The sequence below is a fragment of the Armigeres subalbatus genome, chromosome 2 (genome assembly GCF_024139115.2).
Source record: "Armigeres subalbatus isolate Guangzhou_Male chromosome 2, GZ_Asu_2, whole genome shotgun sequence".
NCBI lineage: Eukaryota > Metazoa > Arthropoda > Insecta > Diptera > Culicidae > Armigeres > Armigeres subalbatus.
The window spans coordinates 409,691,978-409,719,873 of NC_085140.1; the positions used below are offsets into that span (position 1 = coordinate 409,691,978).

General features: G+C 38.3%; 1 protein-coding gene across 2 annotated transcripts in view; it reads right to left on the minus strand.

Moving 5' to 3' along the window:
* Window positions 1-2,234: 2,234 nt before the first annotated feature.
* Window positions 2,235-27,896, minus strand: part of LOC134213369 (uncharacterized) — a 28,968-nt gene continuing 3,306 nt past the window's right edge. For both annotated transcript variants that reach the window (XM_062692375.1, XM_062692376.1), the window contains one exon: window positions 2,235-3,422. In XM_062692375.1, coding sequence (XP_062548359.1) covers window positions 2,646-3,422 — 777 coding nt within the window. In that variant the 3' untranslated portion in view covers window positions 2,235-2,645. The remainder of the gene's footprint in view (window positions 3,423-27,896) is intronic.

Genomic DNA, 27,896 nt, shown 5'->3' on the forward strand with positions numbered 1-27,896 from the left:
TTCAGTTAAATGCCTCAGTCTGTCAAACAACTAACACACATGCTTAATATGTACGTGGGTAGTGCTGCCAACAGATTTCTGTTATGAAATTATTTCTCCTGTTTCAAACATTTGGAACTTTAGTGTGAATGACGAGTGTGTATGAAAAATATTTATTTGGAAGACTTTTCTTTTATTACACTAGCGGAAAATAATTGAAAAACCCACTTTTATTGACTGCATGATGTATTATCAGATGTGTAACAGAAGATTATTTCAGTTCAAACCGCCAGTTTGGCAACGCGTTTTTCGACTATAAACAAGGCGACGAAGAAAAAAAAAATTCAAACGCTCTAAAGTTTGAAAAAACAGATCATTTGAACGCCTTCCGGCAGTTATTTTGCAATTATTATTCACTTGAGCAATAAACATTGCTTTTATTTAGTGCGCAGTGTGAAATTTATGTGAAAAAGTGCGGTGAAAATCAGTGAATTACGTTGATTTTGGTGACGGTGTTGCGCGTCTTCTACAGCAGTGAACGAACTGGATTTTCCTCAGGGCCGGATTAAGCCGGAAGGGGGCCCCGGGGCCGACAGTTTGTGGGGGCCCTAATATGTACAAAAAACGTTGGTTTTGGTACACAAGATTTGTGGGGGCCGGGGGCCACGGCCCCCCCGGACCCCCCCTACATCCGGCCCTGATTTTCCTTCGTCGCACGGATAACGTGGGAAATTGTGAAAAAGTCACTGCCGCAAAGTTAAATTTAACTGTATTTCAAGTAAGTAACACCGGAATGTAATTTAAATGAATGCAGATCATAGTGTACACTTTTTTCTGTCTCACCAGATGATTAGTTCATTATTTTAGTTTACGATTCGCGAGTATTTAGTGATTTAGAATTTGATATGACGAATGCTAGCGCCATGGACGAATTAGCGCATAACCCTAGATGATACTGTTGGTATCGATGTGTTGAACGGTAATATTTCGTTAAAAAGTTGATACGTAAAAAAATTGAATATATATATATTTTCAGATAACCAACGTTCCATGCATGCAACAATTTCAAACATCGCTCTTGATGAGTTTCCTACTGTGACGAAGGAGAGCGTGCATTCGTCCTATGAAGAACCAGAGTACGGCATCGAGGATGATTTTTTTTATCCAGTTTTCCGCGAGCGGTAATGGCCGCCAGCTTGCCTGCGGGTTAGTCTCTGATTTGACATTTCTGGAGGTCAACTGCACCCACCATTCGAGCATTTTGAACAATGTGGTATATAAGAAGGCTTGAATTCACTGAATCAGCACCTTCTTATATGCTACATTGGTCAGAATGCTCGGAGCGGTGGGTGCAGTTGACCTCCAGACACGTCAAATCAGAGACTGAACCGCAAGCAAGCTGGCGGCCATTACCGCTCGCGGAAAACTGGATAAAGCCTTCCGTATTCCCGGTACTGTAAAAAATATTCTTAAACCTAAGCAAAATCGACAACGGCCACCTGCTGTTGCGACTAGTGAAGCGTTTAAAACATATTTCGAAAAGTTGGAAACCCAAAAACAAATGGAAGAGCAAAATAAAATACAAAGGAAGAGCATTCGGGAGGAAGAGAGGTTGGCAGCAAAACGAAAGCTGGAGGAAAAATCTGAAAAAAGCAAAAAACAACCCAACACTGTACAAAACGAGAAAAATTAAGTAAAAAAAGTATCTGTAATAAGTACAAAAAGGTACAAAAACTGATGAACTGGCTTCAAACGCACATCATTTAATGAAAAATAAAATAAAACTAAAAGGTGTATTTTTACATTGTGCAGGAACATTTCATAATCAGTGCGCAGAATTAGGAACAATATCACATATTCAAAAACGATCAATAACTTATGTTCTTTGTCTATTCAATACAAATTCACATTATTCTTATATTACCGCATACTATACCTTTACCTTTGCCACATAAAGGTATTGCAAATCATTATAATATTTCAATAACAAATATTTATGTATTGGAAATCTCTTAAATGCGCAGAATATGGTACCTGCACGGTATATCATTCGGTGCTGCAAGCAATGTTTTATTTACTCTTCCATACCAACGGTGACAGAATCGCAGTCGCCAAGCGATAGAATCGCAGTCGCCAAGCGACAGAATTGCGTCGCGATTCCAGCCTCGCGTGTGTTTGGGTGAACCTTAAATCTATCACCCTATGTACACCACCAGGGATACGTGATATCATACCACTTACTTATATACACGTCATTGCTTATACAAAAGTTTCAATAGAATTTTATTTTTACAACAACATGATAAAAGTTTGAAATATCAAAAATAAGATTTCTTAAAACAAATTCAGTTATCTCTTGCGCTAATGCTCGCCATAATCGGAGCAATATTTACAAATTTACAAAGCGTTATTCGTCCCAAACTTCGCTTGGATGGCATCATTTCCGGACCGCCCCACTCTGCTATCTACACATATATTAGGCACTTGTGATTCGTTCTAAAGCTAAATAACAATCTCGAAATGCATTGCTACTATCTATTCTAAATAATTTCTACACCTTCTCATTTCGGTTGGTGGATAAATGTGTCACATAGGAACAGCCTCTATTTTGTAGAACGGGTTTCGCTGGAAAATGTACGAAATCAATCAGAATCGAAGCAAAGGTCTCAATCGTGGTTATGGCCAAAATGTAGCGGACTCGGCCGGTGCTTTCGGCTTTTCCGCTCTATCAATTCTTGAAGCGAGTCCCGATGCTGCTTGTGACTGATATAACCCAACGATCCCGATCCGATGGCAACTCCGTTGGGACCATGGATGTATCCAATCGAACCGGACCCAAGTGCCACTGGTCCGTGATTGCGCGTCAGCAGTGGCGATTGGTGATGGCTATTTAATGGCACTCCGAAACGTGGGTTGAATCCAATGACGGACGATGGGTATGGAAAATCAAACTGATCGAGTGCGGGCGGGAAGCCACCGTCGAAGTAGGACGGTGCCGAGCGGTATTCATTGGATTGCAACAGCTGGTTTCTTTCCACTTCCTCCGGGTGGTGCTCGGTGACGGCATATTGTTTCAGAATTCGGCCATCGGCTATGTAAGTCGATTCATCGTGAAATCCCAGCTGGTTCCCACTAATGAATTGGAACGGCGAGCCATAGTTGGAATATTCGAAATAGTTGTTCTTGAAGATGCTGGACAAGGAGGGCTTCGGGAGGTAGGATGGCAGGGGCGGTGGGAGCGGTTTGATTATTTGGTCTAGGACGGGAGTATGCTCTGAGTAGATGGACGATTGGATTGCGGGAGGATGATAGTATTGGCTGGATTCAGTTACCGTGATAACGGGATCGGAAAGGTCGTACAACAAGCGTTTTCGTTTGACTCCTTTGGCGAATGCTGCATCATTCAGTATGCACCCAATTAGAAACGCTGCGATGAAATGGTTCTGTGAATGATACAAAGGAAAACAAAAAAGCTTATTCTGGCTTATTTAAAATGTGTGTGGATGTGCAACGCAAACATTTTCAGGAGACGAGTTACAACTGTAAATAGTGGAATATATAGTAGATTCTACTATCTATAGTTACAACTGACTTTATTATTCTATACCCACCCAACCCGCGGATGGCAGATTTTAATAAAGTACTGCCGTTCCTTACTGTATAAAATTTTGACATATAAAATTTAGAATAATTATAATACAACCATTGTATTGAAATGTTACAATTCTGTATATTGTGTTAAAACCTTGCAGAATTGTATATGGCAAGATTGTTTACAATAAATGTAAGATTTTTTTTTGGTGGGGTCCCGATCAATGGTGGATCCTCTAGATAAAATAATAATTTTTATTACAATAAAAAAGGCATAAACACATGCACCCAACCAATATTGTAGAAAAGCTTGCAAAATTGCACAATATTTGTTGAAGAATCTACACCCAGCCGGTGATTGTTAGGCTGTCCGAGAGATAAAGAACGGTAAGACCGTTGGGAAGAACAAAATCCCGGCAGAGTTTCTGAAAGTTGGGAGGGGCCGACTGAACGAAAAAATCCACCAAGTAATTGAAACGATCTTTTGAGCTGGTCTGATGGCCTCATATGTCATATCTACAAGAAAGGGCACAGATTTGATTGTGCGAGGTATCGAGGTATTATACTCCTCAATGCCGCCTGCAAGGTACTCTCTCGATATTGGTTACCAGACTCCGCTCGTTTGCGGAAACCTTTGTCCGTGAATATTAAAGCGGCTTTCGGAAAGAACGATCAATAACGGACCAGATGTTTACTCTGCAACAAATCCTTGAGGAATTCCGGGAATACAACTTGTGGACTCATCATCTGCTTGTGATTTTTAAGGCAGCGTATGATTCTGTGAAATGGAACAAACTGAGGCTAAGCTTATTTGAGGCCAAATCGAGGGTCAGAATATATGGTGAGACATCCTATTCGCACGTGACGATAGATGAATTAAAGCAGGAATATGTGCTCTTCAATCTGCTATTCAACATAGCTCCGGAAGCTGCAAATCGAAGATTTGGTATGTAAAGAAGTTTAACGTACTCCTTGGGTTTGTGGATGGCATCTATATTATTGGTGAGGTTAGCAGATCAGTGCAAGAGCCCTTTTAAAGAAGCTTAATAAGCTACGCAGATAGAAAAATCCATTGAAATATACGCTATAAATCATGCGCATAAATGTAACGCCATTATCAGCGTAATTCTACACGGGATACGCCTAAATGTTTACAATATTTGACGTGAATCTCCACTAATGTATGCAAGTTGTAAGCAAATAAAAGCGCATTTGCACAAGATTCCACGCGGCGTTTCACATTCGAAAGTAACAACCGCACCCTAGGAAACGCTGCAATGCTATCTCCCCTTCAGAACCGAGTATACGGGCAGCAAAAAGCGCGTGTGTCGTTTCCTGTGGGAAACGTCGCGTGTACTTTTGGGCAAAAGCGTTTATACCAAGTACATATACAAAAATACAGACATCGGCAGACTGGGCTGCGAAATGATGAGTTGACATCTGGGAAGGAGCGACCTACACAGCTCTGGCCCTCACAAGTTCCAATCTCACGCTTCCACGGGTCTTCCGATGACAATCGGCCAGCTAAGGGTTTTGTACTTAGCTGGTAGTGCAGCCTGGGCACTGTTGTCCTTCTGACATCAGCTAGAGTGAGTGGGTGCGACCAAAGGAACCATCGTCCCTAACCCCTAATCCCAAGGCGTTAAGCGACCCGTGCCGAGGGGATGCATGGCCAGGGGGGTGAAATAATGAGCTAGGCCTTTAACGGAGCCTGTGGGGTACCTGGGCACCCTCCACAGTAATTGTCTCTTACCGCGTCATGCTGGACTCTGGCGTGGTGGACCTCTTTTCCCGAGCAACTCGTGGGACCAAAATGGAAAATCAAGTAAATTCTTCAATTAGTGGTAGTGGTTTAGGCGACAACCCCTTCGCAAGAGGTGGGTTGTTCAGGTCTCTTCCTAGGAGGCCAGAAGCAATAGTCGGTAGCTCGGCGCGCAGCGCCAGCGTGGGTCACTTAACCATATCCCAGGCTACGCCGGTAGAGGTTATAGACGGCCCATGGCTTGTGAAGGCGATGAACTGCAAACGCGATGGGCTTTCGGGCCTCAAGAGGAGCTTGCAGAAACTTCGAAAGTCGATGTTGGACGCCAAGCTAAAGAGGGCGGTCGGGACGGCCAAGTGTAAACCCGTGAAATCCGTGGAGTCGAGGTCTACCCAGACTGAGGCCCAAGGATTCGCGGACTCGGGCAAGATCGAATCGACCGAGGGCGTGCCAGCGAAGACGGTGGTGCCAAAGTCTACCCAGACTGAGGCTCAAGTATTCGCGGGCACGTCGGGGGTGACAGTCTCCAGGGGATGAGCTCCCTTGGGGCCCCTCCAAAACGCGGAGGGTTACTACCCCGAACAAGGGTAGTGGGGCTGGGAGCTGAACCCCGGCCAGGTACCTCCCAAACCGGGGGAGGAAGGACCTAAAAGGTCCGTCCACCCAGGAAAGACGGTGGTAAGGAGTTACGGCAGGCTCTCAGCAGGCTCAGCCGCCCCGGACCAGGGAAATAGAGGGGGATGACGCCTCCTGGACCCTCGTCAAGAACAAGAGGAAACCGAAGATGTCAAGGGCCGAAAAGAAGTCCCAGGCGAATGAGGGTAGCAAGAAGTCTAGGGTAGGCGCCAATCGCTCCAGGGGCGATGCCCTAGTCATCAAGACGGACGAGGCTAAGTACTCGGACGTCTTGAAGGCGATGAGGAGTGACGTCAAGCTCGGTGAACTCGGCGCCGACGTACATCGAATAAGACGTACCCGAATGGGCGAGATGATCTTTATTAATGAGATTTTCAGCCCGCGGCTGGCTCATCTCAGACAACTCGCCACTCGCCACTATTGGTACAGTTGCACTATAGGTACAAGGGAGTAAATTTTTTTAAGGAAAATCATTGTTTTCAATAGTTTTTCAAGTGAAATCTTAAGATAAGTTGCATTTAACATGACCCATCAACTAAAACCATCTTAAAGTGTATAAATATGATAAATCGCATTAAAACCCCACTACCTCCACTATTGGTGCTACCAGGCTACCTCCACTAAGGGTACGGTTACCCTAATTAAAAATGTATCATAGTAAATAAGGATGACAGTCACGGAAAACCTAGTCTTAAAGATGAATGCAAGTATTAGATAATTAGCAAATCGAATTAGTTAAAAAAAAGTAGGCATTTGTACGACCGCGCATCACTCAAGAATAGGCAGCCCAATATTTGCTAATTGATATTCGTTTTTCTCTATGTGTTATGGTAAAACTGGAATACTTTCAAAATCAAAACTCAACCTTTTTGATGAAATTGTATCAGAATATTGATCAATTTTTTGGCGAGACAATTTTAAACAATTGTATATACTCAACTCTGAGGATAACTAATATATTTTAACCGCTTGTTATAACATAATTCCAAGTCTTATTTTTTTGCTTTAATTTTAGAAAGTTTATTATATGTCTATAGAAATTCTTCAGTCTTTTATGTTAATGTTTCTTAGTCACAAGACTACATCAAATATCGGAATATGTCGTAGCTATTCATTTTGCTTCAACCTTTTGCTGGAATCGTACTAATTATTATTTTCAATATATTAATAATAATTGTACTATTCCTTCATCCATATTACAACAGAAATTAACTGTATAGCAATTAGAGAGGTAAATATTGGTGCCACACCTCGCAGAAAATATTTATCATTTGGAAGTTAGATGAATGTATCGAATGTGAATGTCGTCAATACGATTCCATTGATGATTGATTTCATTTGAAATCAGTAGAGTGAAAGGCGTCGAAGGTAAATAACTGACAGCTCAGCTTGCTGCAATCTGACAATGTAGTCACTTTTTGAGAAGCAGTCCTCTATTCTTGTCTATCATGACCATCAAGGGCTCAGACCCTTTAACCCTTTCACAAAATGTGGGCTGCTCAGTTCGAACCAGTAGGCACGATCAGTTAGCCATTCTCACCTTGATCTGTAACCACTCGAAGCGATGTGACTGCGTTGTAACTCATTTCTGAGGCATTGAATTTAGATTTAAAATCATGGTCAAGTAAAAGATTTGAAGAACCAATGAACTTCGATTGGCGTGATGAATGCCCAGAGGCATTAGAACGTTTTGAGTGGTCTCGACTGCTTCGAAAAGGGCGTCTATCTTCTACACCCAGCTTCATGGGGTTTCTAATTATATTTAATTGTTTGGCTTGAGAACTATAATAACCCGGCAACATGGAACATGGGCATGGATATGCGCAAGAGAGACCACCAAATTGAAATATCAACGCTAATGATCCATGACAGCTCACCTTCCGATGCGCATGTTGTTTGAAAATGATACACATGCTCCAACAGGGTTCGGTGCCATATGAAAACAAGTGAAGTTGGTACCAATAGTGGAGCACTCGTGAATATAGAGGTCGGCTAACCAGATGGTCTATTCAGTGAGTAGTCAGTCACCCTGCGATAGGACGTGATGCATGGGTAAACTTGAATTTCCCTTTCAAAGTTGTTAGTCACGAGATAGCTCACCACGTCACATGCTGGTACGAATTTGAGGCCCTTTGGTTTGATAGCCAAGTTGCACCGCGCTAAACATATCGTGAGGAGTGGATGTTGATGCTTAAGTCGCTTACTGCGCTGTAATCATAGGGTGTCTGCTGCGGTGGTGCAGAGGAATAATCTACAGACAGACAGTTTCAGATTAAACGCTAAAAATAGCTAACAGAAAAAGAGCTGCAGTGAATACCAGTAATATAGGCATATATATACACGATCTATTGAAGATTGCATTCATTTTGCCTATTTTGTTCGATTCGAAACATGAAAAATATTTTGTTTGAGCAATATTAGGTGTGCACCATAAGTGTGAATGAGATATGAGCAGAGCTTTTAGCTTGTTATATGAATGTTAGGGACTGAGCGTATAGGAGTGGATCGTTTTTAATGGGGAATTAAGACCCACAAATTATGCACATCTTGTTTGATCCATGATAGGATTGGAATAAGGTATGAATTAGACCCATGCTGAAATGCCGAAATTTAATTGACTTCATTCGTCTTAATTCTACAGCAAGGCCAACTTATAGTCAATAATGATGATGATGTCTTAATGAATGTCATTGATTTTGAGTCTATTTAGCTTCTCAACGCTGCGGAAGTACGCTCACGCGTAAATTGTCCAAAATGGTCAATCAATGCATTGCAGTTTTTCTAGCTTTATGAATTTTGTTTATGTTCATTTGGATTTAAAATAGTGGAGCCATGCTTTACTATATATTACACTGTTGACCCGGAAGACGATTTTCTGCGTAGTATGCGAGAATTCTCGTTGTAAACTACCATGCAAAATTCGTTTTTTTTACGTTCTCCACAATTTTACTCATGATTAAAATGGGAAAATATATTATAACCCCTTCGGAGATTATAACGAACAGATTTGCTGGTGGAATGAAGCAACTTGGATACGATACGCAAACGAGCGCAAACCAATTACCCAATTATTTTTTATACAGTTATTAAGGGTATGCGATAACACACTTTTCCCATACGAAACAAAAGGAAAGGAAATTTGAAATGTTTATGTTGGTTCGAAACGAAACCAAATAAACATTTTCCCCGTGATTAAGAAACGAAACGAAATTAGGTTCCATTGGATTCGGATTTTTATGAAACAAAACGATTTTTTTTCGGCGGAATTTTTATTGAATTGTTTTTTTGCGTTATATGTAAATAAAATTTTAATTGAGTATTTTATAAGTCGAGTAATTATTTTTCGAATAATAACATTTTAGATGAAACACCAGTTCTTTTTTATTACCATTGGAGATAATGCCGGTGTTAAGTAATTATGCTGAAGCATACTTCATATTACCAGCGTGGTTCCATGGTATTGAGCTGACTCAAAACCAGAAAAAGAATGCATAGGTTTTATTTTTTATCTAGTGGGGTATACATAAATATATAAATGAATATCTACATCTGCCAGCAATATACGCAGATAGATAGTTATTAATAGCATACATTTGTTCACTAGAAGATTCCTGTGCACCTTTTTAAAATGCAAAAAGATACGTATTTCAGATTTCAGACATGTGATTGCAAAGTATTCACGACAGTCGTACAAAAGGAGAGGAAAGTTAGTTTGCCACTCATTGTTATAAGAGACCGAAGAATGCTCCGTGAGCGCCACGGGAAAGGAATCGTTTGTTAGTTGAAAAGATAGTTCAAGTGAAGCCACCACTCGAAGACGAAACCCGTGTTTCAAATCAATCCAACGCAAAATCAATGTGCTTCGTTTAAAAAGCTCCTACAACAGTTCGATTCTGCACTAAATAATTTTGTGCTATTCGGTGCAGACATGGGGACCATCCAGAAACCACGTGGTCATATTTTTGAAGATTTTCAACCCCCCTTCCCCCCATGTGGCTTATCGTGGTCATTTGGCAGACCCTCCCCCCCTCCCCCCCTATGACCACGTGGTTTTTTTTAAATACAAAAATTTAAAAAAAAACCTTGTGTAACTAAAACATATGGTTAATCCGATCAATTTTGAAAATGGACAATTTTAATTGATTAAAAATCAAACTAAACCCAGCATGGAAATTATTAATTTTCATGAAGTCGAAAATTTTGATGATGTTATCATGTTGTAATGTGTATCAGGTAGGGGAAAAGACGGCTTTGGCAGGTTTTGTTCTATTATTGTCAGGGAGGTTTTTGTCGACCAAATTTTATGAAATTTAGCCACAATATTCTTTGATACGCAAAGAATTTTAAGGCCAAATTTGAGCATAAACAGTCATAAAAAACCCTCCTGCCAATAATAGAACAAAACCTGCCAAAGCCATCATTCCCCCTATTAGGATGTCTAGAACTTGCACACCTTCAATGCATTAGGAGGATACAAAAAAAATGTAGTCTCGCGAATATCTTATAAAAATTTCGAGAAAAATTTAAAATGGTTTAGAAATTTTCCAAAATATCCCTATGATTTTTAATTATTATTTTTTTCTTTTTCTTTCTGATTTCTTTATGGAAAATTCTTATTTCATAATTGCAATTTTTGCTTTTACAAGTGCTAATTTATTATTATTGTGTGTATTATTGTTCTTTATTGGCAATTTCCTATTTTATTATGGAAAATTTCTATTTATTTCTCTACTAAAGAGATTTTCAATCCAGAGCTGGCTCATCTCTCAAAATTTCTAATTCTTCATTGAAATTTTATTTTGATATCGACTCGTGGAAGCCAATGATGCCATACTAAACATGTTTTCTCGGTCACTCTGACGGTTCTTTGGAATAATTTTCCAAGGAACTTCTATTTCACATCTTGAATATGCTTCAGTCAATGGTCCTTTCATAAGCGACTCATAGAGGAATGAATGTATTATAGACCAATTATTATTTTGGAGTTCGGATCATTCGATTACAAGCCACTACAGACTTTTTAGGTTATACAAAGAGCGGAGACGAGCCAGCCTCGGGCTGAAAGTCTCCTTAATAAAGACACAAAAAAAAAGGTTATACAAAACGTCCTGGAAGTCGTAATGTATGAACTACTTGATCATTCAAGTCCGTGAACCCAGTGCTTCTAAGGCCCTACAAAAACAGTTTGCGAACAAACCTCATAGTCATTGTGCAACTTGTTGTTGACTCAAGATAATTTTGAGTACCTTGTCTCTTGGATCTCATGTTAATGGAAATTAGGATCATATGCTTATTTCATCGGATTGGGTATATACCGATGATGAGGACATTGCAAATTGATTGATTTATCTGGTAGATTCGTGGGCTGAACCTGAGAGCATTTTGAAGTACCTTGAGCATCTCGTATTCCTGAATATTAATCACTGGCTTAACGTTCAGGATGACCCATCTTATCTGACCACCCATCTGTTCAGAATGATTCAAACATTTAAACTTTATTTACATGCTCTTAGAATCGAAATCTTCCCAAGGTTTCGGATATCTGAGTTTTCATGGTCAGTCAAATTTGAGCTCCCATATTTTTTCTGTAAAGCCAATATCTAGATGAACAATTTTACTGAAGAAAATGGTGGCCTTGCTCTCTTTTGTGATTTTATAGACAATCTAAAACGTTGGGCATATATGACCCATCATTCCTGAAAGGGCTGAGATTTGTTTTGGAATTCAATTTCAATCGTTATTATAACACTATTTTTTAACCTAGATTGTTTTAGGAATTGGAGAGTTTTTTTCTGGAACACTGCCACTTTTTTTCATATCGCAGGTATTTCCTTAGTTCTAAGACCCTTTTATGAATTTAAAAGCATTTTATTTAGAATTTCATGTTGATTTTTTAAATGCAAGCTTCTCTATGTCATAACCTTTTTCATGCGCACTACTAGAATTTTGTGCATTTAGAACATTTAGGTGCATTATTAATTTTTTCGATCAATTATGATAATTATTCAATGTCATAAAAACTAGGCTTCTTAGGCCTAAACTATTGCCTACAGTCATTGCTTGGATTAATTTTAAATTCCAAGATCTTCTTAATTTTAAAGAATAATTATTCTGGAGTTCCAAGGGAAACCCTTCGGAATATTGATAAGAAATTCTTCGGAGTCTCCCCGGAAAATCTTCAGAATTTCAACGACATTTTTTTCCGAAATTCTGTGGAAGAGTTCCGAAAAATGTTCGGTAAAAATTTTGAAGAACTAGAAGAATCCGTAGAAGGATCCGAAATGCATATTTAAGATGAAAATTCCAATAAACATTTCCAGTATAAATTAGAAAAAAAAATCCAGCTTACTTTTTTACAGAATCTCTAAAGATTTTTTTCAAAATCCTGGGCAACTTTAATGAATCTTCAAAGGAAATTCTTCTTAATTTACAATGGATTTTTTTTTTCGTTTTCCAAAAGAAATTCTTAGAAATTTTCAGCAATTTTTTTTTAATTTCCAAAAGAAATGATTCGGAATATGCCAAAATATTTCCGATGGAAATTCCTAAGATTTTCCAGTAGAAAAACGAAAAAAGTTCATCTGAAACACCAATAATGAATTTTGCCGAGGAAATTCCGATGTTTTTACAAGTGGAAATAACGGAAAAATTGTGCTTTTGTAGTACTTGTAAAGGTTGTACTTTTGAAGTATTTCCAGTAGGAATTCCTTAAAAAATTGAATCAAAATTTTTAAGATTTTCTGATGTGAAAATTCCTTAAATTTTCTAAATCATTTCCTGTGCATCTTTGCATGGTAAAGAATTAAACCAATGTTCAGCTGAACCTACAAAGAAATCAAAATGACAAGAAATGACAAAATGACGATAAAATTTTGAAATGATTTCTGGTTCAAATTAAAAATACATGAACCTTGAGAATTCCAAAGATTTTTTTGAAGATAATCCATAGACTCTTCCGTGGAAATTCTAAATAATGCCTCGAATAAAAAAAAATCTTGGAAAATTTAAAAAAAAGGTGATAGAATTCACAAAGAGCGTAAAAAAGTATTTCAAAATTCCAAAATTATAAAAAAAAAAAAATCAACGGAAATATCAAAGTGTTTCATGTGGCATTGGCTCCATATTCCAACTGGAAGTTAATCTGCTTTTCAACTTAGTATATTCTATTAGCATTTCGGAAGAACTTGTCGAAGAAATACATTTTCCAGCAAAAATGATATGTAATTCCCACGGGACTGTTTTTAATTTTCAGACAGAATTCACATGGAATTGTTTTCGGAGTTTCAAGGAAATTTTTTCGGATTTACGCTGGAGATGTTATCAAGACAAAATTTTCAAAACGACTTATCTGCTTTTGTAAACAAATATTCAAACGACGATTTGACGAATCTGATAGCTCTCCCACGCAAACTAACACCATCAACAGGTAGCGGAAACCTTCACCTACCGATTGGTGGGTTTGGTTTGTGTGGGAGAGCTATCAGATTCGTCAAATCGTCTGTTTGAATCTTTGTTTACAAAAGCAGATAAGTCGTTTTGAAAATTTTGTCTTGTTTTGTTTGTATTTTTTTTTTATTATCAATTTGTAGCCAAAATTTTTCAGAGAGAATTGTTAAAAAAAAATCTGAATGCCAGCACTTTATCAAGATTATATGAAGTAATGTCAAAGTTTTTACAGGAAATTTCTTTATTTGATTTTTCCTGAATATCCACAAGAAATTCTTTTGAGTTTTTCTTCTTAAGATTTTTTCTTGGATTATTGTAAAAACATTAACATTTTTCAAAATTGTAGATGCAGTCCGCTGATGCAAAAGTGTCGCCGGCGTGATGCCAAAAACCATTTGCGGCGGAATTTTTTTAAAAATATTTTTCCATTTTTCCTTTCAATTTTTTTTGGTGGAAATTGAGACTGAATCGCAACCTGTTTTTTCGTTTATTTTTGTATGGATATAGGATCTTAGGCTAAGATGGTCAAATAATGCAGATATGCATCAGCGTTGCGACCGACGTTGCGTTATCGATTTTTCTCGATGCACACCTACGTCTTTTTAACGCTGAGTTGAAAAGACGGTACGTGGGCATCAGCCCTTAGATGCGCTTTGCGTTTAATGATTAAATCATTAAATTTTAATTATTTGTATTTTATACACTGCTATTGTTATTCACCAAAAGTTTTTCGTGTAAAAAAAAACCACGTGGTTCGAGAGCAACACCCCCCTCCCCCCATGTGGCTTATCGTGGTCTTTTTCCAAACCCCCCTCCCATCATATGTGACCACGTGGTTTCTGGACGGCCCCATGATTATTTTCACTTCATGTTCTCCCCAAACCAGCATCAACACGATCGATCGCACACTGATTAAATAAATTTCTGCTCTGCTAGGCAGAATTTTTTTAATTCGCGTTTTCTCGGACTAGCTGCAGGAGTGTGACTAGCAGCAACACGATCGATATTGTGCAAATAGTAAAACAATATCACATAGCCATATAGCAGTTTTGACAGCCCAGAGACTGAGAAACCCATATCATTGTAATCAATAAAGTTTAAATTGTATATTTCGATGATTTGCCGAATATTAACTGTTGTGTGGAGTATCTTCAAACATCTGAACTTTGGATTTTTACTTTTAGGTAAGATTCAACTTGTTGTTTGCACGTAAAATGTTGCATTTTGTTTTCCTTAGGGCATTCTTAACTCTTAAGCGGTGCTCACCCATGCGCTTAAACCTGGTTTGAGGCCTAAGCAGAAGTGAAGAAATCCGCCTTTAATAAGAAAAAGGCGCACTAAAAATACTTCACAAGGGCCTTAAAAATTTACGCCACTGATTTGTCCCTTTAACAAAGTCATACTGATCTGATTAATATCTGATTACACCCACACTCTGAGCCTGAAGTCTTAAATATTGAGTCAGATCACTTTTGAAAAAAATAAGATAGTATAATTAAAGATGCTTTTCGTTTTCTGTTTGACATTTCTAACAAAACATTGAAGACGTTTTATAGAAGAAATCTAAATATGTATTAGTCGACTCAGAATGGGATTATATAGTAAGTGTTAATATTAAAGTTTGTATAACATTAAGGTCTAAAAACAGCTTTATGATTTTGTTCAGCGGCGCAGCCACAATTTTTGATAATAAACGAGCGAACGAGGCAGTATATGGTTTAAGTTTAATTTTTTTAAAACATTCCGTTATTTTTCGTTAAAAACTAATTTTTCTAACGAATTTTTGGTAGTTTTACGAAAGGAAACGAAATTAGATTTCGCCATGCTCAAATTCCGCGAAATTCCGCGGAATTTCGTTTCGAATCACCTGAAACGAAATTTTTCGAAATACCACATATGCTTAGTAGAGTTCTAGAAAATGGACGTTGTTTTCGTTGGTTTTAGCTCCTACGACGATGGACGGAAATACCTGCCGTGAACCTACCTTCAAATCGAAATTCGATTATCGAATCATTATTATACCGGTTCATGATAGATTCTTCTCACGACGATACGCTTCTTATCATGAGTACATACTGAAATGTGCAGGGTTCGTACTATCTCTTTCGATGAGACAAAATCAAGCAATTTTCGGGTCGAAGGAGAATCTTTTTCCGAAGATTGTGGTGAAAAACATCTTTCACTCGTCACTCTTTTCTCTAGAACGCATGTGGGAGATAATGGAAAATCAGTTTTTCGCTATTAAAATAGGTTATTGTTGTGACCAAAAAAGAGGTTATAAACTACAGCGAAAGATTGTCGTTGTCATTGCTGTCGGAAACATCGTTTGCTGGCTGCCCAACTAACATTTAATGTCAATGTAAATGTTATTTCAACTCGTCTATACGGCTTCAAGCTGAATATATGTGCTATACCATATGATCAAGAACTTCTATTCAATGCTTTTTTACCAGCAAATCTGGCGAATCTATTCAGCTGTTTTTGACGTGTCTGCACAACTACTTTACAGCATGTTACACAATGTTTTCTCAATCTTTCCTAAACCCATTTAGTAATATAATTCGCTTCAATGGCGCTTATTCAGATTTTTTGAATCTGTTAAATAAGTTTTATACAGCCACTGAATTCAATTTGATTAAATATTATTTGAGAGGAGAGTAAATTTCGGGAGTTTATTTAATGTTTTTTTTTGTGAAATCTCAAATATCAATTTTGTTGCTACCTAGATTCGAACTCCTGATCTCCTGAATCAATGGCCGCTGCTCTGTCATCACCGTCACTTTGACATATGTAAATAACAAAGAAAATCATGGATGTGCTTCTTCGCATACCCTATAGGTTGTTTTACTAACGCTATTTTCAGATTCATGCTGTATAAACGTTATAAAGAGGCCTACATGCTGCTTTCAGCACATAAGCTTAAAAATCATGCTTTCAGCATTATTTCAACCATTATTCAAACATCTATCAGCATGCTCTGTTGGTTAACTTTTATCCATCATCAATCGCTGAAATTGTTTTTAGGCAACATTATCTCGATCTGTAGATGCTACTTTGCTGCTAATCGTTTAACAGTAGCCGTCAACACAAATATCGCTTCTAAATGGCTTGTTTTCTTACGCTATCTGCTAGCATTAATGACAGCGCTTTGTCAGTTGCTATAAGAGCAGGTGAATACCTTTGTAGCTGCATTACAGAAATCAATAGCTCATACACAGCTCCGGCAACAAAAATCAAATGTAAACATAGCGGTTTTGACGTTCCATACTGATATGCTATTAAAAGAAGCAGTATAAGGTTTACTTAAACGTTGTGTAATTTTCAAAGGCACAGAAGTTGCCTAAAAGCATCGTTAGTTCATTTATAGCGCCATTACGCTATATTGTTAGTGGTATAACAACAGCAAAAACGTTTTCATTGTGAATGCTACTCACCGTAATATGGGAAGTTGCTAACAAGCAACTCAGTTACATACATGAGCTCTTAACCGATAAGCTTTGTTGCTAATTCAGACAGAGCTGTTTTATGACTATATGAAAGCTGCATAAACGATAAAAGATTAAATATATTCGGCACACTGACTAGCTGATAGATATTTGGGTAATAGTCGAGTTGAAGTTTAAGGGATTATTTGCGGAGGCTTTTCTTTTATTCAGCATTGGCTGCTTTTATTCAAATATTATACAGCCAAAGGCTAGAAGTTGAAGCTTTTAGCACCAAAATTGTTAGTTGGGTGGGAGCAAAATGTCATTGCAAAATATATACGATTTGACAGTATCCAACATGTTTCGGACAGAAGAACAAAGAGATCCGAAGCATCAACTTGTATCTGTAGTTTATAATCTTTTTCGACCGACCTGGTTGACCATTATTGTGTTCAGGAATCATTGACGAAAATTGTTTTTGGAAAAAAAATCTAAAATTTTTTTTTGGATGGGGCTGAAATACATTGTAATCAATGCAAATGAAAGAAAATACACTTGTCCTATCCTATTTAATTCCACCTCTCGATTGCAACTTTACTTATACGTATTTTGACCTCAACCGTGGGGTCGTCTTCAATGTCTCGTACGTGAAAATCCACCGCTTGGTGGATTAATTGTTTTTTTTTAGGAAATCAAGGAAAATCATTCCTTCGGATAATCGAGACTTTTATAAATATCTTATCAATTTCATGATTTTTCAATAAACACATAACAACACCTCAATGGATGTATATCTCGTCTAACGGAACTTTACCCTAAATGTGTATGAAATTTAATGCAAAAATAAAAATATCCCCAAAATGTATTTTGACATGGTCATTTAAAAGACATTTTAATCTTTACGCTTAAATTACTGATTAATAGCAGTATACTGCTGGACTATAGTCCGTCCTCCCCTATGTCAGACCTGTGTCAGTTCAAAATGGTTGGTGTACTACACGAAAGGCAGTACAATACAGAGACGTTGTTTATAGATAGAGACCTGCAAACAGTGAAGCCGAAAGTACCAAACGAACCGTCAAACGCGGTACCAAACGAGCAAAGTAAAGAAACATTACCAATCGGTACTAAATGCAAGATAGGTATTGTAACCAACATTATAGAAATTATATAAAAGTTTGAAAACTTCAGTATATGAAGATGTTTTCAGAGTTCTCTTAGCAAATTTATATATGGTATTTAATCATATTTATTGTTGAATATAAAGAAATGGTGCTAAAGAAGAGAAAATATGTAGCTGGAGCAAACGAAATAACTGCTCACACTGAGAGTCACTTCAAGTTCTCACAAATTTTTATGTTGCCTATCGCACAGAATTTTTTTGTCTGCTGGCCGTGAAGCCAGAATTGCTTTCATTCTCTCCGCGTGTCTCTATATAATACCATCGTCTCTGGTACAATATACCCCCGCTCGTTAATCCGACTGTCAAATCCATACAAATGAACCAAAACAAACTAAGAGCTCAAATTTTTGAATACTGACAGCATAATAATAAAACTTTTTAATTCAGAAAACTCCTAATTAGCAAGATCCGGACTATCGAGTCGCGGGATTAGCGAGAGCCGGATGAGCAGGAGCAATTTATTTTATGACAGTCTCATTGGAACATAGTAAATGAGATTTACAGTTCGGTAATTTTAATTCCACTACGCAATTTGATACGTATTTCGTTTTCCATTTGAGCACTTGCAACTACAAGTGTTTCGGAAATTTTCTAGTAGAAAACTGAATACATGTCTACTAATGATACTAATCCAATCTAATCTAAACTCATACTTGCGTAGCCAATACTTGAAAGCATCCTGGAAAATGACGGTTTCTGAATCCCGTCATTTTTCTTTTCATATGGCCAGACCAACTACGCAGTATGTACCGCATTAATGACTCCTAGCTATTGTGCGACTTTAGGAATACCTCAAGTCACCTAATAGCTTGGAATCGAAAGGAAATGAAGAAAGCGTGGACCTCGCGTACCAAACGCTTCCAATAATATAGATACCTAATATATGATATAATATGAGTGTATTGTATATCTGTATGTGAGTATTTGAATGTGTATGTGTGTTTGTATTTGTACACAGATAGATAAAAGTTTTCGACATGTTTTATTAGAGATTACTATGAAAACATGACGAATAATCATGTCCATATGTGTATATATGTGTATGTGCTTTTGTGTGGGTGCGTGCGTGTTCAAATAAATTAACAGTTTATCAAAACCATACCTCTCCTCAATAATTCTAACGCTGAACATGTTTGAGCATTCACATAGGCTTGATCGCAATATTAGCAAGGACATTGCCCTTGAGAACAATCGATCGGCCTCATCAGCCCTTGCTTGCACGAACATACGCGTCTTCAGGATCTGTAGCACTTTTTTATACACTACACATTTGTTTCGACCGCGGTCACTGCACTGGTTCTATTGTTCTACGTTTAAGCGAATCCCCGCACAAAAGTAGAGCGCAAAAACTAACCGCACTGGAAGACGGACGAAACGAGACTCCCTCTACTGATGATATCGTATTGTGTAATGAAACTTAATTGAAACTTAATGAATATCCAAATTCCATTTTATTTCGTTAAAAGTTAGTTTTAGCTGAACATTTTTTTGGAATTTATCGTAACTAAACGAAATTACTAAATCAGATTTCGCCATGCTCAAATTCCGCGAAATTTAGTTTGGAGTGCTCCGAAATGATTTTTTTTCGAAATACCGCATATCCTTAATAGATATTTAGTTTTCCGCGAGCGGCAACGGCCGCCAGCTTGCATGCGGGTCTGATCTGACGTTTGTAGAGGTCAACTACACCCACCGTTCCGAGCATTTTGATCAATTTGGTATATAAGAAGGCTTGAATTCACTACATCAGCACCTTGTTATATGTCACAATGATCAAAATGCTCGGAACAGTGGGTGTAGTTGACCTGCACAAACTTCAGATCCGAGACTAACCCGCAGGCACGCTGGTGGCCATTACCGCTTGTAAAAAACTGGATACCTAAAAGTCTAGATATTTCCAGATGTCTTCTCTATATTGAAATCTAAACCTACACCTGGCTACCATTACTGGTTTTTAAAGTTAACGCAGTGATGAATAAAACAAAAAAAAAACAACTTAAGTCGAGTCAAGTACGATCACACAGTTGTGGTCGAAATACGTATCTGCAAAGATATCGAAAATTAATTGGTGGAATTAAATGGAGAGTACTTAATTCGTCTTAGACGGTTAAAAAAACCAATTTTATATAAAAAATGTCCTCTAACAAAATTGATTTTTTTAAATATGAATAGTGAGAAGCGCAAATAAAAACCTTTTTAAAACCTTAAAAAAATTTACGTTACCAATAAAAAAAAATCTCCTTAAGGACAAGCATCACAGAATCCAAAACTAGATTCACTCACATTTTCAAGGGCACACTACTCACTATCGTACCGCACTCGAGTGTAGATAGAAGAATATATACATATATAAAAGAGAAAAAACTCAGAATAATCCACCATGCGGTGATGGTGCTTCTCTCGTATATTATAAAATGTTTTGAGACAAACATACGAGTAAGGTCAAAATAATAGCACTTGACATTGTCAATAATGAACAACTATTACACATTATGGGAATAGATTCCATTATTTTCAACAATTCACATATATTTGCGATCATTTTAGTGCATTGCAGCAACAATTTTTTTTAATTTTAAATTTTTCCCAAGATAAAGGGAAAGAAGTTTTATCAATATTTCCGGATATTTTGGTTCTGGAGTGATCCTATAGCCATTACTGTACGTATTACTATAAGTTTTTAAGCAAGGCAAATAATAAATGAGAAGTATCGTAACGTGTCAATTTTTCGTGTTTGAAATACATCCGGGTCACAAAATAGCGCTATCCAAGTTTCAGCAAAATTAAACTTGTGGTAGAGAAATTAGTTGGCGAAAACACATACACACAATAATTTATATAATATTATAATCCACTAGAAAGGAATCAGTTAGAAGAATTAATTTTTGTTAATAATTTTTTATAAAAACTAATGATTAAAACGCATATTATATTCAATAAAAACAATTGGTTTTGCAAGATTTTTCGTTTGATTACTCTGTTCAGTGACCACTTAATGTTGCGCTATCAAACCTGTAGTTCAAACATATTTTTGCTTCTTCTTATGAGTTCCGAATTCGTTGTTCTGTTTTTCTAATTAGATAAAAAAATATCATTTATCACTATGTCTGAAACTCGATTATGCATATGTACAATATGTGATAGATTTAGTTCGGAAAAGATATTGGAGGGTAACCGCCCCTTCGGTGGGCTTTGATCCCACGACCCCAGTACGCTAGACAGGTGCTTTTCCTACTAAGCTACGAAAGACCTCCGTCGTCCTCCGCGGCTTAGCGGGTACTGATGAAACCAAATTCCCAGCACCAGGTACCAGCCGAACTCTCACAATACATTTTCATCAATTATTAATTATCAATCATATTATACCGTCTTGCCCTATACGCGAAGGATACTACAGGTCGTCCGAGGTCAGCTCGAATGGCGAGTCACGGCGAAGGATATGTGGCCGCCATTCAGCCCAGATCTTAATTCACTGGATTCCTCAGTATCGCGCGCCTTGAAGGCCACGGACTGTTACAAACGCCACCTAAGTACATCAAGCCTCAGACAATCATTGATCCCTCATGGAATGAAATGGATCCAGGCTACATTATTGAGACCTGCCGTGCGTTCCGAAAACGTGTGGACGCCGTAATTGCAGCATGATTGACATAATTTAAGACTCTCCTAATACCTGTATAGCTCTCGCAACAAGTTGCATTCGACGGGGAATCCTGTCCCATTGTTTCCTATTGGAAATTGGCCAAATTAAACAATGGGCTTAAAATTTATGGCAAAACTACTATGTTATAATGCACGGTAAAGACTAGGTGAATTATTGAGAACTTTTAAACCCAAATTGTTAGCCTTTGGTCGAATCTTATATAAGAATAATGAAATGTTCCCTCACAATAATTTCTCAGATGAACAAGTGAATGAAATGTAAACGCTGTCTGCAATATGAAGTGCACCGGCCATTCTCCAACAGTCATTAAAAGAGTAAACAACACGACCATCAACACCCTCAATGTCCATTCAGAAATCAGATACGTTTAGCTGGAGCACTTCCCAGCATGCGTTCAACAGCGCCAGTTTCTGCAAACTATTCTGAAACGCATTTTCTGACCGCTTCACAGTGAACAAATGTGGTCAATCATCGTTATCTACACTTTCTCAAGTGATTAAGCATGCTGTAGATCGAAGTAGCAGTCTGGCAATGCACGCCGGCCATACATTCGCCGGTGCCATGTTGAGTGAGAGTAAATGATATCGAACCACTACTCGCTGATGCCTATCCAATAGCAAAACCAATTCATTCTGTTGGCGGTTAACCCACTTCAGAGTGACGCGTTGCCCGGTCGTCAATCAGCCTCTGGACTAGGCTAACTTTTTGACGACGAGATAATTTTCCAGGCGGCTCGTGATCACGAAATGACTGAAGTGATTCTTTGAGTTTAGAAATCGGACCGGTACGCGCTTTGCAGGTCACTGGGGTTCTCAACTTTCAAGGGTTCAGAATGCACTTCTGCAGAATATCCAAATATCATTTATTTGAGATGCTCCTTTCGTGAGTGCCAAAATAAATATGAATACCAAAATGCCAAAATAAATAAATATAAATAATAGCACGGTATAGAAAATTATATGGAAAATTCAGTCAAATATGTGAGGTTAGAAATTCAAAATTTTAACTTGTTCAAAATAAAATATTAAAATAACGAATTACATGCCTATTACGGTATTAAATTAAGAGTATTTCTAAAAATCCATTTTACTTTTATAGCAAGAATATACTTCAATCGTTGTACCACAACGTGTGAAATTTCCATGAATTTACTTTTCCCTTGGTGATAGCTGGCGGTCTTCTCCTCCCTTACGGCGAGCCTGTATATGATAAAGGTCAAGAATAAAATGTTTTCTTTTAGTGTCAAAAACACCTGACAGTTGGATTTCAATTCCAAAAAATTAGCATTTTCAATTCTCAAATTAAAATGTTAATTTTCAAACTATGTTATCAACAACTGAATATTGGGAACCAATGCATCCAGTTGATTTTTCAAACGTGGGAGCAGAGCAGTTACCTTGATTGGGGCCAAATATCAACCTGCGTAGAGTTGCATAATTCTGAGTCTATTTATTTTTATGCGTACCAGGTTACCAGCAACAGCAGTCTATATCGATTTACAATCTGCTTTGGAGAAGTGTGCAGCAGCCCACATATCCGAACCGATATGCAACGCATGGGAATGGGAATCAAAAGCGGCGAGAGTCAACTACAGCAGCTGGTTGATATTCTCGTTGGAAGGTTACCTTTATCAATGAGCTGAGCTGAGTGTGTTTGCCGGTGCAACACGAGGTTATTTGAATAAGTCATCATTGCCATGGAAATCCGATTCAATCGAAACGAAAGGCGTCACCGTGTGTTTCGAAATGGAAAACATAGATTCGCATACTTGGGGGTAGGGGATTGAATCCCGTACTAGTGCTAACGAGCATGTTGTTAAAAGGAGAATTATTATTAAAACCCTAATGCATTATTTCCATTCAACTGATGTAAAAGCATTAAGGTCTATTCTATTAGGGGGAAACATTTTTTGTCTAAGCATTATCTTTTTAACAAACAAATGAGGAGCAATACATTTTTGCCATTCTTAAAAGTACCAATATTTTTAAAATGATAGCAAAACAGTGCACAAAATGCAAATCATTTATTATTATGAAGACTTTTTTGAAAAGCTGAATACATAATACTTAGGTATATTTTAGATCACCGTACTGACAGACGCGATATTAATCAACGTAACTAATATTCATTTTCCACGTGGTTTATTTTAAACCTCTAGATCAATCAGACGATAATACCGTAATTCAAATCACCAAAAAGCTAAGAAAATGCCATATGCCAAATGTCATGGAATGCAGCTGTAGCATGTAATTAAACAGAAACTTTTACTCGTACCCACTTGGCAGAGCGTGAAAAAGTAATTTTTGTGTTTGTCGAAACATACTTCGCGAAAATCGATTGCTAAAAATTTTATTTAGATTTGAATAATGTAAGTAAGGAGTAAACGAGGTTATGGTGGAATATCTTTGGTATTTGCTCCTAACATTTGCATAGGGAAACTAGGATATAAAATGTTATATACCTGTTCATACTTATATTTATAAACAAAATACATTGTTCTGAAAATTCGGGAAAGGCATAAAAACTATCAAACCTATATATTTGTTTCATTGAGCAATGTGACTGTAATTATAAGTCACCAAACTTTTTTCACCAAACCAAAATTCACTCAAATATAAAGTGACGTAGAAGATTTTGAGTTGATAAAGCGTATGCGACAATTTGATCGAAACTCACAAAAGCTAGATATCGATACTAAGATAACAAGAAATTGAAGGTTACACTTTCCAAGGCCAACATTTGTCAATTGTTATAAAAATTTTTTTTTTATAAAACGTTATATTTGAAAAATAAAGCCATGATTTAGGATCTGTCTCATTTCGAGAATTAAACTGAAATTAAACTTAAAAGTGACACTACAATAATTATCGAATAACCCTGCTTGCAGAGCAAGATTACTTTGGCAGATATCGAATCATTTTGCATCGATGTCTTATTGGAATTGTTAGCACCAGCCATTCTTATGACCAGGTGATTTTCTAATTTTCGAACTGTCACTTTTTAGTTTAATTCTACAACTGAGACTCCAGACAAAAGATATTTTAGTTACTAGATAAAGATTGTCGCTTCGGTTCCCTTTATTCTGCTGTTCGGAACATGTTGGGTACCAAGCTGTCAAATCATATGGATTTTCCTTCTTTGACATTTGGCTTCCCTATCCTCGCCAGCAAAAGATGTTCCGGACAGCGACGACAGCGACAATCTTTATCTAGTAACTAAAATATCTTTTCTCCAGACCAGCAATACCAACAAAACATCTATCAAAAATGATTCAATATCTGTCAAAAGTAATCTTGCTCTGCGAGTAGGGTTATTTGCAAATTTTTGAACTGTCATTTTTAAGTTTAATTTGATTTTAATTCGCGAATCGGACCAAAGCCACCTAGCGGCATTAATGCTATTTATTTGCATTAAAAAATATAAAGTGACGTCACCCCAGCCTTTGAAATACCACGAAAAATGGTGAAAGAAGAAAAAGAGATTCGTCAACGAAGTAAGGACCCTAAATGACAGGGTTTGATTCCAAAGGAGAATGAGAAAATCTCTCACTTATCATGTCTGTATACGCTCTCGATAGGTAGCATACCGTGAGAGACGTTTTTCGGTAGATGTTACGATAATGAACTGATTCGGGGGACTACAACTCATGATAAATTTCTTTAAAAAAGCCCCAATTTCGGGGGACACCGGTTCTGATGATGTATTTTAACTTGTTTTACACAGCTGTGCGAAAAAAAATATGGTCCCCAACATAAAATGAGCGAGAACAAAACGTTTTATCAAACCCCATCGGTGGGGGCCGCCTATCCGAATCAGTTTTTTTTTCTAACTTGTAAGTAACAAGTGCGATAGTTTTGTTTTCACGGCTTGTTATGATTCCCTTTTTTGCCGATCTGCAAGACAAAGAGAACTTCTACAGTCAACTCAATGTCGTCGTAGATAGAATTCCGAAGGGTGATATCAAGATCTGTTTGGGCGACTTCAATGCGAAGATCGGATCCGACAACTCGAACCATGGGCGCATTATAGGACGCCATGGTCTCGGAGAAATGAGCGAAAACGGATAGCTGTTCGCAGAATTTTGTGGTAATAACGACATGGTGATTGGGGGATCGCTCTTTCCTCATCGACCGGTTCACAAGGTCACGTGGGTCTTCCGTGACGGCTTTGCAGAAAATCAAATTGACCACATATGTTGACCAAGCAACACGTGCAACATCTTTCAAATTGCTGTTTGTTCCAAATAAATTGCAATGAAGACATTGACAATACATCGAATCACATTAAAGCTAATTTCCAGTTTCAGAAACACACAATGTTTCATTTCCGTTTAAGTGGCGTTGCAATATACTATGCATCTAACTCCTTGGGTGATTTGGAATTCAATGTGTTTTATATCAGAAACATAACGGATAAGTTGCAGTATTAATAACTCTTCGGTTCATTGCTGCTACGACAATGTTTCCGATATGTTGCAAAACATTTTGAGCTCAGCTGAGCAGTATTTTATTTTTGAAAATCCCCTGCATGTTCCGTATAAGGTACATTGAAGTTACAAAGAATCTTCAAATAGAATTGATGGTGTGATGGTTATAGTAAAGGGTTACAAGGTCCATGGTTCGATTCCTGGTTGGTTTTTAAATTTTTATTTTTATTGTAGCCTCAAAAGGTTGCAAATAGGCTCCACCTCTTGCGCTTTTTGTGTCACAAAGGAGTTCCAAATACGACGCGTTGTGCATAATTCAGGCCTTTAGTAAGTTACACCACAGTTGTTGTTACTCACTGAGAAACAAGTGGTGTTGCATCAGCTGGAAATGGAAACGGAGCCTTCTTGATGTACGGAATAAACGTAGTGCCGATATCGCATCTGATCGGCGAAATACGCCTGCGCATTGCGCGGATTCGTCGGCAGGAGGAAAGAGTTGGACGACGATTCAATACACGCCGACTGGGAGAGGCCACGGTGAAACGGTCCTTCGTCGAAGAACTGAAGACTCGTGCTGCAGATATTTTGGAAGGTGGCAGCGTGGAAGACCAATGGACCGCCATCAAGAATGCCTTCATCCTCACCAGCGAGAACAATTTGGGCGAACTGCGCACCCATAGAAAACAATGGATCACCGATGAGACCTGGAGGAAGATAGAGGAGCGAAGAGAAGTCAAAGCCGCGATAGAGCGATCAAAAACCAGAGGTTCTAAAGTCTTAGCCCGTCAACGATACGCGGCTCTTGAGAAGGAAGTAAAACGCTCATGTCGACGGGACAAGCGAGCGTGGGCAGACTCTCTGGCCGACGAAGGGAGAGAGAGAGAGCCGCCGCAACTGGGGACATTCGCCTCCTCTACGATATCTCACGACGCTTAAGCGGGGCGAAGATGAATGCAACGATGCCTGTGAAAGACGCGAATCATCAGTTATTGACCGACCCAACTGACCAGCTGGAACGCTGGTTCGAGCACTTCGAACAACTTTTTCAAGTGCCAGCCAGGCCATCAACACCTCGGAATGATCTGCCTAGGATCCGACGTATAACACGCGTCAATCAATACCGAAGCTCCATCACTACTAGAGATTCAAACAGCCATCCAAAGCATGAAATCGAATAAAGCCCCAAGGGTCGATCGCATGTCAGCCGAGATGCTCAAAGCTGACCCCATGACATACGCACAACTACTGCATCGTTTATTTCGTCATATCTGGGACACCGCAACTTTCTCGGTCGACTGGATGCAAGGTATCTTAGTGAAGGTGCCCAAAAAGGGTGACCTGACTGTATGCGATAGCGGCAGCAGGCCGGATTCCGTGCCGGAAGATCCTGTGTGAACCATATTGTCACGCTCCGCATCATTCTGGAGCAGGTTAACGAATTACAAGAGTCCCTTTACTTGGTATTCATTGACTACAAAAAAGCTTTCGACCGTCTCAATCACGAGAATATGTGGGACGCCCTGAGACGCAAGGGGGTTCCTAAGAAAATCATCGGCCTCATCGCACAATGGGGTCCTGTCCGACCCTATCCGGGTCGTAGCTGGTGTGAGGCAAGGATGTATTCTATCACCATACTGTTCCTCATCGTAATCGACGAGATTCTGATAGATGCGATTGACCGTAAACCAAACCGCGGGCTGTTATGGCAGCCTATAACTATGGAGCACCTAATCGAGTTTGAATTGGCTGATGACGTCGCACTCCTCGCGCAACGGCGCTCTGTT